This window comes from Spodoptera frugiperda, chromosome 25 (genome assembly GCF_023101765.2).
Source record: "Spodoptera frugiperda isolate SF20-4 chromosome 25, AGI-APGP_CSIRO_Sfru_2.0, whole genome shotgun sequence".
NCBI lineage: Eukaryota > Metazoa > Arthropoda > Insecta > Lepidoptera > Noctuidae > Spodoptera > Spodoptera frugiperda.
In genome coordinates this window covers 3,784,728-3,799,361 of record NC_064236.1, presented here as the reverse complement: position 1 = coordinate 3,799,361, position 14,634 = coordinate 3,784,728, and the positions used below count along the sequence as shown (strand labels likewise).

Sequence of the window (14,634 nt, the reverse complement as noted above, 5' to 3'; positions counted from 1 at the left end):
GACGCTATGCAATTTCATCTAATTCACGTCATAAGCCTTAGTAGTTATCTATATATTAATACGTGATGCAAAAACTTTGGACCGCTTTTTACGAAAATTGCGCGGACGTAGGAGCATAAAATTTGGTACACTTATAGTTTATGTGTAGGAGAAGTGCAGAACGCTAATATTTTTCAAAAATAATGCTTATAAAATACATTAAATCAATAAATAAAACATTACACACACATGCATAGTATCTGATCGTATTTGACAAAACATCAAAATCGATAGACATTGCGATGATATTCTCATGTGTCATATGAATAGAGTTTAAAATAAATGAAAGAGTTTGTTTGAGTTTGAGTTAAATAAAAATTATCCTTGAACATATGTTAAGTGGTATTGTAAACTAAATCGTATATGGTCGAATTTCGACCACTAGGCGACCACTAGTCCCAATAATTGAGTTAGTTATAATACTGATAAGTATTGAAAAAATATATTTTCTTCTTCTTTCTTCTTTCTACATCTTAAAGTTTATTTTGAACTGATCCTAACCCCGAAAAAGGGAACAGAGAGTTAAGTTTCCTAAGAAAAAGAGAATCCGCCGATCAGGTAAGGTGATCGTGCCTAGCGGGCTTTGTGCCTACCAGATGTTCGTAAGGATGTTTTATCCATGTTTTTTCACATGTGCGATGTAGGATTTGTGTTGTCGATCGTTTATTTACGTCATCAGACTTTTATCAATTGCCATGTGTCGTTGAAAGTCCAATGTGCGTTGGCACACCATCACAATATGTCAATGATTCTAAATAAAACAAGAAAGAACAATCTTGTTTTTACACCTTGGGCTTGGATAATGGCACATTAGTATTTGCCAATTTTCGAAGGCTCATGCTATTTTGCCTTAAGCCGCGATGGTAAAACTATTAATACGCTAGTGGACCTCATGAACTTTGTTTCGTAATGAATTTTTGTCTGCGCATCTTTGTTAATATTTACTTACATAAGAACCTTCTCCTTACGATAATAAACCCAATAAAAAAGAATTTGCGAAATTGGTTCAGCTGTTCTCGGGATTTGCGCTTAGCAACATAATATTCTACAATTCAATTCTGTATTAAAGATTTCGTAAAACATTTTGACGGTTACGAATTGATCAATTACTGAATACTCGAAGTAGACTTTTCACGTTAGGAAATTAAGTTGTTAAGTTGAGAAGGCTGTGGAGGCCTGGTTGCTTCATGTAATGTAATCGATACTTAAAAGAATTTGGTAAAACAATTTATCCTTGGAAAAGACTCAGAGAGACAAAAAGGCGTTGAGTAAATCGAAGTAGCAATAAAATTGTTTTACTTCAAGTTGATGTTTTAGGAGTAAAATACTCAATAATCCTTACCTCTTTTTTTGTAGTAAAATATAGAAATCTAAGTAAACAACAGTTTTTTACTTGTACTCTCTGATAATCCAGATCCTTACATTCTCCACTCAGCGTGCCATATTATCGAAAACTCCTCTTTTGTACAAGAGGCCCATAATCCAGCAGTGGACTATCGAATGTTGTTGATATATGTGTACCTTCATCTACGAGCGCTGTAGCAACATCTAACTCGAAGAAAGTAATATTTGAAAATAGGTACACCACTGGGCCTATACCATACATGATAAAATACAAGAACCTCTTTCTCTCGATTTCAATAACCTGAATCCAAAGGATTTTTTTATTACTACTATAGAGCCTGTCAAAAGTGAAGATCGATTAAAGGATTTTGGATTTAGAACGGTTATTGAAATTAGCTGTAAATCACTAGCTAAACGCCTAAATAGGCAGATTGCAGGGATATAAGGAGAATTAAATACGTATGTGTGTTATGTATACCTAAACGATATACAACGACAGTATTACCGACATATCTATTTATATATATCAGAGAAAACAGTAATATGGTTATGTTACAAAGAAAACTTTTATATTAGTTACATTTTGGTGAAATTTCTAGAAGACTAAACAATATTTCAATCAACAAGTTACCTGTTAACTTGATAAACTTGTTCAAGGACTTTGCAATACATAACATGATTCTTAACTTTTCTCTAAGGATTAGGCTTCATAACCTTCAAAGACTATGCTTTGCAAGATATTTTCAACTTTAATGTATTGATATAAATTCTAAAATGCAATGAATAATAATATTAGGGTAGGTTGATCTGCTCGCAACTGTATAGTGTATAGTGTATAAATGCGAGGTCATTGGATGATTGATGTGATTGAGATTTAGAGAGTGACATTGAGAAGTCATTTGATGATTGTGAAAGAGTGCCAGATCTTACTGACTAAAAATCTCCCTGTTCTTACTCCTGTTCTTCGACTTGGCGCCCTGGCATACTATAGATTAATAATTATCTAATACAAACTAATAATAGGTACACTGAATTTTTTTTTAATTTTAATTATTCTTGAGTAATTAACATCTCTAACTACTAACATAACTAACTATCCATAACAAATGTAACCAAATACATATTATTATAGTTAATCACGTTGATTTCCATTTAAATAAGAAACAAATATGATTCCGTGATGTTCTAAAATTCTGTTTCGCAACTTAACATTCACTTAACTTTGAGAGCTTTAAAAAGGAATCGTCCAGAGAAATCAACGATTACACGTGAATATTTACGATTATTCACATTTTCTTTGATTTAGTCTTTACAAGGAACGCCGCCATAAATATTTTATAGATATTTTATGGATCTTACAAATAAAAGCTGTTTGTAAACATTAGCTCTTAATGTGTAAACATTTTTTATATATAACGAAATAGAAGTAAGTACGGTAGGTACCGTACCGTACGTAATGAAATCAAAATATGTTTGGCTACGTTACGCTACGCCGTAGCACTGTATGCTACGATGCTACAATAAACCGTAGCGCTACAAAATTGATTATTTATCAGCTTGTTATGAAAATAAATATATTGTCCTTACATGTACATACGGACTATGTATAAAATATTTACCAAACCACTCTGTCATTTTAAAGCCAATATATTCCTTATTTTCATTTACATCGCGCAAGCTTCAAAGTCGTGTGCAAGTAAATTCGCGCTGCACGATATAATTTCTGTCGCAAGTAGTCACACATAGTTGAATAAAATAAAGGAGGTACTCACCGAAAGAGTAATGATCTTGTCGAACAGCATAATAGGCGGCATGTGAAAGTCGAATACGAAGTACTGTGGACAAAGGAAAAAAAATAATAGTTTTTTTACAATATAAGAATGTTTCATACAGGATTTAAAATAAACGAATGTTGAGCATTATTGTCTATTAATCTTTAACTTCATTATTTATAATATCTAATGTTACAAACAGAAACGTTTTGTTGGTTTGAAACTACAAAAATGTACTCGTTCGGCGTTCTGATTGGTTGGTTCATTCAAGCTGGCTAATCAGAACCGCTCTGGTTTCGATACCGTTGAATGTTACGCAAACTTGTACTAAGGGCCCTGAATGAAATTTTTTGTCACCAATGGAAAAGTTAATTTTCAAGGAGTAACATTAGACCAATATATCTGTATATTCTTATAAAATTGGAGCCTATAAAAATGTCCTTAATTCTACACCGTCGAAGTCGCGAACCAGCAAGCTATAAAGTGACATAAAATATGCAATATCATGTAGTGCAGATTTCAAAATAAAAATAAAAATATTGCCATCACAAATATTTAATATTAAACTTCATGTCGATCTCTATATCCAATACTCCGCGCAAGAAATATTTCACGCGTTCGATGCATGTTGCATTAATATTATTTGCTTGGAAAGCAATAACATGCTGAGCTAGTAATATTAAATTCTTAGCGCACCAATCTATAATTTAGTACGAATTCTATTATAAAATATTGGAATATTAATCTTTTGAATAGGAACCAATTTAATATTCCTTCCATTTTATTTATTTATACCAAATCTTGTCTTTATCATCCTCATTCTGAATAGCCTACACCAATTCACTGTATATGGGGTCTCCTCTACATAAGGAGGATTTGCCATAATCTAATTCCCCACTTTAAAAGCGTTGGTGATTGCAGTTTTAAACTTTCATATATATCAAAGAGATTCGCTGCTGTTTTCTGCTAATGTTGTGGTATAAGACTTCCGCTTAGATGATGAGGAATCAAACACGAAGACCGCTTCTCATGGATGAGGAATCAAAACCTACCAACGCAAAGTAACTATGTGACGATTTCCGAGCAATTTGTACTTTCTAAGATTATTTAGACACCAACTGACAAACAATGAAGGTAAACAACGCGAGGAAATCTGAACTTAGAATTTCTAATAATAAGTTTGAAATAACCAACTCGCATTGAGAAAGCGTAGTGATTACTGCTTAAACTTTGTGAGAAGAGGCCTTTGGTCAGCGGTGACCACTTACAGGCTTGTGATGACATGACGTGATGCTGCTGTTTTGCTTCTACTAAATGTATATTCTTGTCTCTTATAACTCCTTTGGCGAGAGTAAGGGTAATAACAACAATTTTATATTCTACTCCTTTGCCACCACACTACTTAAAAACCACCACATAGAAACTGCTATTATTTCAGTTGGCTTACATAGTACACTATATCGGGATACGCTAACATATTTGTGTTGCGTTAATCCGAAACGTGCCGCGGTCTCACCATGGCGTTCGGATTACAATCTTAAATATGAGACATAAATGTTGTTGGTGGGAGGTCCACAAAGACGTTCTAGTACGATCCGAGTTGATCTAAGTGTAGTCACGATATACATTATTCATGAACTAAAAGCGAGAGTAGATAATCCATTGAAATTATTGTATATCTACTTGAGGTTAGTGGAAGATGAAACAGTATGTGGGTGTCTGTCTAGAGGCACAGAAGATGATTCCGTACTAATTTTGATAGGCACATGCACAGATTGACAAATCTGGAAGTCATTGTGGAAATTCGTTACCTTTTTATGGTAAAAGACCGATAAACGAGCAGAGGAATTACCTGATGGTAAGCAACCGCCGCCATTCATGGACACACGAAACACCAGAGGCGTTACAAAGTGAGATGCCAGCTTTTGGGGGTTAGCAATTTTAAGGTTGTTGGAAATAGGGATTGGGAAGATTGAGGAGAAGGGTCTCAGGAATCAGGTATTGGGCCTCCGGTTCTTGTCTTGTGGCTGATATGATAAGTAGTAGAAGACAGCAAGATTGATAATGTTGAGGAGTATGTAAGTCCTTTATTTCTACACTACGAACGACTCACAGTAGAGTTCTCAGCTACTTTTTACAAAACAATAATATTCTCCCATGAACAGGGCATTTCTGAGAGCATGGATCAAAGTGAACAAGCGTATAAGGAAAGTCATTTCTAAACTTTTTACCTTTGAGGATTCCGGTGTAATTCTTAAAAGTTGAACCAATTTTTGTTCCTCTTTCTTTCAGGGATACTCTGTGTGTAGTACAAAGTTATTGTTTTTATTTTTTACTAGCATATCTTTACTTGTAGCACGTGATGGTAGGTTAGAATGTAATACGGCTAATGTATCGGATTATTGTATAACTATGTAAAGTTTAAATGGATTTGCGGAGTACTCTGTACTTGTGTATCTAAGTACAATAAGATACTGCTTATTAGCGCTGCCTATGAGACGTGTTCTGAATACATTAATTACTTTATGTTATATCTAGTTTACTGTATTTCCCTGCTTCATTAGTGTCCTCTAGATTTCATAATAGTTTAGAATTACGATCGGTTCGTTACTAACTAAAAAAATCATATAGGTAGCAATCGTATGACTGTATTACATTTGAAACAAGGCCAGTTAGTTTATTCTATCATATAATTACACAGGTGCATTACACTCCATTAATTTACGCCAACTGCATGTTAATATGACCTTCTGTGTAAAGTCAGACACAAACCAAAAAGTCTTATGTATTAACTCGATATTTTGTCATAAAATGAACCTTACTTCGTTGTAATACGGGCAGTTCGTACTCTCTTTCACGCTGGTGTACTTGCGGACGTCGCCTATTTGCACGCAGACGACGGGGTCCATGTTCAGGCCCGCGAGCTGACGGGCCTCGATCACAGTCACGCAGACTTGGAAATCTGCAGCCTTCAGAGCAGATGGCACTCCGGTGTCTATTACGGTGCGCCTAGGGAAAAAAACGTATGAGTCTACGGTTCTGTCTTAAATATAAAGTTCTGGTTGATGAAATTGAATAAGGTAGATGACTCATTTGATTTTTTTACGGAAACAAATACTTTCGATTATATATTGATTTGAAATATCGTGTGACATCACTTCTCTGTACGTAGAATCTTCTATGAACATAGAAGTAACTCCCATTGATAAACTTTTTATTTTACTCGTTTGGTGTATGTCTTGTTTCTTTATACGAGAAAATAAAAAAAATACATGTAGGTATATTTTTTTTTATTACCTTACTGGTGGACTAAATTGATTTTTAATCTTACGTCTCGTCTGTCGTCGTCTCCGTACCCAGTCATTATCTCTATTGAGTAATAGGTACTAGTATAAATCATGACGTCACGTTAGGAACAGTCCATCAGTTAGCTATGATGAATTCTCCATATACCTAAGCATACTTTAACAACTCTAAGTAGATACTTACATCCTTTTAAACTTGCGTGTCTCGCTCGGTGAATGCACATCAACAAGCATTTCATCTGATGACATTGATATCTGGCTTAGTGGGCGGTCAGGTTCTGAGGAAGGTCCAGGGGTCTCCAAGAGACCTTGTTCTTCATCGCTGCTGCAGCGGGACGGACGGACTTTGCCGAGCCGCATCAAAGTTCTCACGGTCTTCAAAGTTGATGGGCGTGATTTGCGCTCAGGCATATCTATCACCACTTTCTCGCTTCCAAGGGTGAATCCGCGCCTAGGAATTATAACAAGATTATATATTTTCTAAAGTTAATACATTAATAGATACTTGTGACTTCTAAATCACGGCTTAAAGATTTAGTAGAAAGAGCTTTACATACATTCAAACATAACCTCACGCCTGTCTCCCATGAGGGTACGCAGAGATGTAACGCCAATTGCTACGATCCTTACACAGTACCTCTTTCGCTTCATCAACAATCATCAGTGTTTACATGCATTCTGTCCATTCATGTTACAGTTTCACATTTATTTCGAAAATGATAACCAATAATGTATTCATAGCTCTCGATATTAATAACTCTTTATGAGAACCTTCCACTTTCAGCCATTCATACATGAAATACTTGGAACTTGGAACAAAGTGCACCTACTAAATATTCATAGAGCTGGGCAGGCATATGACACGTCGAAATACAATTAACGCTCCACGAATTCGGTTGCAAAAATAACTATTTAAAAAAAAAGCACTATCGTGAATAAAAAGTGACTTCGAAACTTCATTATGCGGCGGCGCTCTACATCACAATATTTTTGTCAGTTAAATATTCTAAGGGCGTTCGCCCATGAATATTGTACAAGGACATTTACACAAATGAACTGTGTTTGCGGTTTGCGGCCGCAGATTGCGCTATTCTTTAGTAATCAAGTGTTTGTTTTGTTTTGAATACGAGTACGTTGATAGAAAACAATGGCGTCTCTGGCGTGACTTGCCGTGTTCATGAACTATTCACGGCAGCGTGTTTATTGAGAAATGTCCCAGAATGGTGACTACAATGCTATAGTGCAGTGTCATGATAGCTTTGGAATTGGTAATTTAAAAATACTATGTGGTTTAGCTGGAATATTGATTAACTATTCTGGTTTATTTTTTAATTAGTCTCGACTGCCTCGTTGGTCGAGTGGTCGCAAGTGTGACTGTCAAGAGGTGTCGTGTTTGATTCCCCGGTCGGTCAAAGTATTATTGGGCTTTTTTCGGTTTTTCGTAAGTCGGTTTAAGCACGGAGTCTGGAATTGTGCCCAGTTGTCACCGTCCAATCGCTTAGTAACTAGGCTCACCCCATATTACATGGGACTTATAAAACAAATGGTAAAAAGTGAGTGCACAATTATAGCGGCATTACGTGCTGTAATGTGCACCTCTGTCTACCCTTCGGGGATAAAAAAGGCATGACATTGCAAAAAGGTGTTCTAAATTAGCAGCAACAAATTCTCTTATCGATCATAAACTCTTTTTACCTATTACTACAAAATGCCCTTGATAAAATAAATATTCAAGTACGAGACTGTCAAAGGACTATCTACAATCCCTTTCACCTTCGAAGAAATATAAGAAGATAAGAAGATATTTTTAGTTCTATTGACGCATTGGTACTTTCCAGTTCTTCAGGAAAATATTTCAAGGGTAAAGGTATTACTCGTACATCAGTACTGTTGAGCCTTGAGCCAGAAAGCACTTCCCACAATAAAATCGAGAGAAGTGCACTGTATAGGATATAGGAATAACCAAAGCTTTCACGTCTCTGTTCTCTACAATGAATAATATCTTACAAGCAAACTCAGGTTACACAATGTAAACAACAACATAACCTATGATAGGCTTTTCGTATCGGGTAAATACTTAAACTCAACAAATATAATGTTAAAGGAAAATAAATAACAGTTTGGAATTTGGAACGATCTCAATTCTCAAAAATAACAATAAATAATGGAATTTTCAATGATGCTACTAAGAAACGTAAAACCTTGCTATCTCGTTCACGCCTTTTTGTAATGATGACGTCAGAATCGTCAACATTACATAGTTACACGCCCGTAAAACTTCTAAAACATTTTTTAAACACGAATTCAAACGAGCTTTTGTACTAAGCGTATTGTTGGCTTGCCAAAAAAGATTATATTGAATGCTACTCTATAAGGTAAAAATAAAGTTGTTTTGACTATGGGTGAACTACGATATGGACTATTTTATTCACGAACTGCTTAATTAACTTTAAGCTTGCTTTCCATCAGAACTGTGCTATGTAACCATTATACGCAGATGTAATAGCTACACTGGGAAACCGTTTTCACCGATACAAAGATGTGTAGCTGTGTGAGTAAGATGTGCTATGAAGATGCGCCGCTGCAAAGTAGCTGTGCGAGGAAGATGCGCAGCTCCGTTTCCATCAGTGCTAAGCTATGTGTACCAATGAATATGATTGATGGACGAAAAACACGATCACAGCAACGTAGCATAGCACATCTCGGTTGAAAAGCACTCCCTTTTTGGTTTCCTAAGTTGATTGTGTAGCAATTACTTTCAAGGCAAATCACGAACTTAATTTATAAAGAATTTTACATGCCGTTTGCTTATTTGTCTATATGTTTGTCTGTAATCAAATCTTGGAAGTTAATTTTGACCCACTCCACTATTACCGATTTAACTGAAATTCTTGCAAACATGTGTAAAACATATGACCATGTTATATTATGACCACAGTGCTGGTGACAAGTATATTTTATGAACTTAGTAACTGAATGATTTGTATTGACGTGTGTTTTAGTATTAGATGGCAACCACTTACCATAGTTTTATGATGGAGATAGTAGATAGCGATAAGAAGTCAGTAAACAAACAACATAACTTCACCGAGTATTGGCTCGTACTAAAATAAAATTAAGAAAACAAAATCCGTTTAAAAACAAAACTTAAGTTTTTCGTTAATAATACCTGATATAGTGATTGCAAAAGACAAACAATGAAGGTGCATATAATATGCGAAATGTAATAAGTTATTTTTTTTTGTTTTCTTGTCGTATGTTAAGATTGGAGAACTAAGGGGAGGCCTTTGTTCAACAGTGGACGTCTGACTGATGATGATGATGATAATGATGTTAAGATTTTTAAAAGATGTCCTTTTCCTTACTCGCGAAAATGATCACTTTATTTTTGACTTCATAAAAATTATTCATTGCAATTTCACTGGTTTTGGAAAAGTGTACGAAGTGTGAATGAGGTCTGTTCATGTGGGGTGAAAATGGAGTCCAACATAGTCGATTACAGACATAAATACAAACAAACAAGCATACATACAAGTGAACCTAATAAAAAGAAGTATTCGAATTACTTGAGGAAACGCTTTCCTGCAGTCTTCAGCTTCTGAGTGCGGGATTCCTCCAGGCACTCCATGTCAATAGTAACTTCCTTGTCACGAATAGCTTGTTCAATTGACGCAATATTGCGTTCCACGTCATCTAAGACGTTATCGTCAGAATCCTTGGGAGAGGTTCCAGCAACTGAACCGCGGGACGAGCCTGGTGTTGAAGCATATCCTGAGGGTCCTTGAACTGGCACCACACCTGAAGGACCAGCGCCATGCACCATTGGTATGTTGCACGAAGCTGGTCTATGGGGGCTCATGTCAGCCCTGAAGAATGGATCTCCACGCAGGGATCCAGTTGGTGGGTTGTAGTATACGTCCATGTCCACGAAAACCTGGAAAGAAGAGGTTTGTTAGTAATGCCTTATTGCTCTGCGGTTGATTAGAGTCTTGGGGCTTTGGAACTCATCTGTTTAGTGAATCAAGCCATCGATCAATACCTATGTATTGACGACGGTTACGAGAGCAATTGCAGTGCTAGTAGCCTTTAAAAAATAGAGTACTCTAGACTAAAAAGATAGTCTAATGAGTAGTCCGGTACACTTGTTTCAGTACTGCATAGTATTTTTTGTCAGTGATATCGTTGTGGCTCTGAGGTTTATGAAGCCCGCTTCATGCATGAGCGGGCGTGTTCTCAACCTACCAACTGCAAGCACCATTGCGATTTTTTTCGAGTTATATGTATTTACTAAGATTATTTAGACGCCATTGACAAACGGTGAAGAAAAACATCGTGAGTAACTTATAATGAATTATAATTTCTAATTATAAGCTTAAAACCGCCAACCTACATTGAGAAAGCTTGGTGATTAATGCTCAAACCTTCTTCAAGTAAGAAGTGAGTCAGTGATGGCCACTTATAGGCTGATGATGATGGTAGTATTTTTAAGGGCGTTAATTATCCAATGATTTCTTCCACAGAAAAAGTATTGCATAGGAAATATTTTTTCTCCTTCTGACCTCTCCTTCTGTAATGTTTTCAGTACAATAGACTAAGAAAATGTAATTGGGTAGAAGTGGGTGTAATATACCCCTAGGCTTTCTCTGTAGTAACAGCGTATTGTCATGTTAAGTTTATTATCTCATAGCTAAGTTATTAATAGAGTACGTGGTATGTACGACGCTTCGGAGAATTCCTCGTTTAGTTAGGCAAAGTGGCCTCAGGCAGTGAGATCAAGCCATGTTCTACCAAACTGATACCAAAATTTATAGAAGCTGCTCTTTTATGTAGGCTTTTGGGAAATACAAGTTAACAATTAACTTTTCTATGAATTGACGCGATTTCACTGTTCTTAAAAAAAAAACTAACAAATACCTAATTGATTAAATTTGAATGTACTGAAATATATGAAACGTTTTAACAAATATATATTTAAAAATATAACTAACATCAAAAGCCTATTAACTAAAAAGGAATAAATTAATATTTTAACTTCATTCTTTCGTATTGAAGTTAAATTAAAACCATAGTGGGTGTGTCTGGCTTCTATTTCGAAGCTTAATTTATTAATGGCTGTATTAAAATATTACTCAATTCCATCCATATTACAGCCACACTCAGAGACATTTTAATAATTGCTTAAACTATTCCTTAGTAGCGACTTTGTTCCGAATACAATTGCAAATGACTGGGCTAAGCAACCACTAAATGACTCTGAGTACGGCGGTTATACGCATACAGGTCCATGATCCTAAATTGTCATATAAAAATATAATTTAAAGGAAACCAATACATTGTTCCATTATCTTCTGTTAAAAGAGGAAAAGATGAGAAAAATTTTCAATCTGCTATCATTAAAAATGTATAGATTCTTCACAAGATGGAGTCGAGCTTCATTATAAGAATAGTTACGTCAGGGCTATTCAATTTGTATTAACAACATCATAGTAAGTGCATCTATGGCCGGAAGACTGGTAGAAAATAGAGCAATAAGATTATGTAACCCATATTAGGTCTCAGGACCGACAATATTGCAAGCACTCCGTAAATAATGAAAAAAAACCTTTACCATTTTTAAAGTCACTTTTACAAAAGATCTATGCATCTAGGCAGTGTCAACGTATAGGAAGAAACCGAAAACAGTCTTGCAAGTTTTGCATTTACCAAATTAAAGCCAAACTTTAATTTTTTATACGATTATGATTTAACTGTATTAACTAAATTGTGCAGATTTAACTATACAGTTATATTTTAATACTAGTTAATACAGTTAAATCCTAATCGTATAAAAAAATAAGTTGGCTAATTAGTAAATGCGAGACTTACAAGATTTTTGCTGGGCAACACTAACCGAAAAAGCTTCAAGTAAACACGGAGATTAAAATATGTTCTACAAATTACATCCCTTGTTATTTTGGCCTCCCCATTCAATTTACATTAGCCTCTCGGTAGGAAACGCAACAGTTGGCTCGTTTGATTCCCCCGTAGAAGGTAGCTGTATTATCTGTGGCGTTTCCAGCCCGCCATTGTTTGTGGAACATTTTACGACCATAGTGAGCTCCGTGCCATTCGATCCAACCTTCCTCAGCGCGTAATAATTGAGAAGCTACTGCGGATTGCTATCCTCTGATTTCTCACGTTTCCATTAATAATAAATACCTATGTGGTGATTGTGGTGAATGAGAATGGTCTGGTGTATCGTTAAGTAACATTTGTTTTGTGCTCAACAGTACATTTTTTTCACATTTAATGGGTCGACGTTTGACCGCTATCTCACCTGATGGTATGTGATAAAAACACATTCAAAAACTTGAGTAGTCTTTGAAGAGAGTCGTCCATCGACCGTTTTAAATGACTTTAGTAAAATTCTCGAATAACAATGTATGATATTCTTGTCCATAAAACGAACGAAGAATGTTTTTGAAAATGTACAGGTTTCATAGAAATCTCATGAAAGTATTTTCTTTCCTTTACAGTTATAAGTATACGTTTATTAGTGTGCTTTTCCACCAGAGATGTGCTATGTAGCTATGCTACGAAAATATAATAGCTAAGCTGTGAAACCATGTCACCGTTTCCACCGTTACTAAGCTATATAGCGAGGAAGATGCGATATATCGATAGTAGGAAGACATAGCACGCATCTTCCATATAAAAAACATAGCTTAGCTGATTCCGTTTCCATTAGTGCTAAGCTATGTGTACCAAAGAATATGATTGGTAGGGAGTCCAACGCATCCACGGCAAAGTAGCAAAGCATACTTCTGGTGGAAAAGCACCCTTAAGCGAACGTCTGTTCAGTTGTAAGTTACACAGACCTTGAGTAAAAAACTGGTTGCTGTCTACTTTCCTAGGAGATTAATGATTCGCGTGTTTAAATGTAATAGTGCCTCAGGGAAACGAAAGAAAAATCTATAGGAACACGGAAATGAGGTGGTCTTAGTCGTTTACTAAAGAGTGTCGACAGTGGTGCACTTTCATGCCATAATTACCAATTTAGCAGGAGAGTGGTCTGCTGCAGTCCTAATTAAATTGTACGTTAGTTATTATTATAAGTGTGTTGCTTTCTTCTACTTGGCATATTGATAATATGCACGTTGTTGAAGTGTATAATATAATATAGGTAAAGTTCTGCCCTGTTGGTTGATACCCGGGTGGGGCAAAGTACTTATGGTCATTATTCGGGTTTTCGTAATTAACAATAGGCTCACCACCTACATGGGACTTATAACACAAGGTTCCCTTCGAGCATAAAAGGCGTGACGTTTGTAGGTAAAGTTCCTACTACATGAATCTTACATTACTCATGAAGCAAAAGAATTTTGTCTTTCAATGGCGAATGCCTGGCTTGATATGTTAGGATTTCATAATTCGATTGTCAAAAAATCTATTAAAAAAGATTTATCATTATTATTTTAATTGAAAAAGCACTCATAAATATACAAGAGAAAAATAAACTTGAAATCGACTTCAAACCAATAGTAACAGTTAAATACGACGACGCGGGTGAATGACTCTGTGAAAGGTGGACTCCAGTGGGTTTTTTGTGGTTGATTGGTTAAGTATAAAATTGATATTATTAATCAGTACGGAGTCCATAAAAATGCTAAGTTCGATTGATAAAAATTGTGAGTAACTTTTAAAGCATCTTTCACCCACAGTTTTAAGAACTATCTCTATGATAGTCCAATGAACTGAAATTAATAAGAAATAATTTCGTTGGGAAAATATATTAGTGGGAGGGCTTTAATGAAGGAATAAATATATTTTCTTTTTGTTTCTTGCTTCAATTTTAAAGTCACTCGTGCGTAGGTCGCAATTTGATTTTCTTCGAATAAGAAATTAAAAATTACTGGGCTTTTGAATATACTATCTAATTAAATCTTTTGGAAAAAGAAAGCCAAATAAATGTAGGTGTACCAAACTTAAATAGACTTACATACAATTGTATTCTGACTCTTCAGAAGTACTTGTATTGATTCAACTAAACCCGTACTGAATGAACATTATGTTATCCTATTTATACTGCTATACAAGTGTTTTATATGATGAATAAATGATAATGATTTTTTATAAAAGTTACCAAAAAAGAAAATGTATTTGTTCAAACATCTGTATGCATACAGAATTTAAAA

The 14,634-nt window shown here is 35.3% G+C and overlaps 1 protein-coding gene and 1 long non-coding RNA gene across 6 annotated transcripts in view; one reads left to right on the top strand and one right to left on the bottom strand.

Annotated features, from left to right (window-relative positions):
• Window positions 1-14,634, bottom strand: part of LOC118273290 (otoferlin) — a 194,821-nt gene that overhangs the window by 81,799 nt on the left and 98,388 nt on the right. For all 5 annotated transcript variants that reach the window (XM_050704330.1, XM_050704328.1, XM_035590223.2 and 2 more), the window contains exons 4-7: window positions 10,027-10,394; window positions 6,645-6,911; window positions 5,978-6,164; window positions 3,156-3,218 (exon numbers count right to left, since the gene is read on the bottom strand). In XM_050704330.1, coding sequence (XP_050560287.1) covers window positions 3,156-3,218; window positions 5,978-6,164; window positions 6,645-6,911; window positions 10,027-10,394 — 885 coding nt within the window. The remainder of the gene's footprint in view (window positions 1-3,155; window positions 3,219-5,977; window positions 6,165-6,644; window positions 6,912-10,026; window positions 10,395-14,634) is intronic.
• The window catches only part of LOC126912419 (uncharacterized), a 217,829-nt gene that overhangs the window by 150,794 nt on the left and 52,401 nt on the right, over window positions 1-14,634 (top strand). The window lies entirely within an intron of this gene.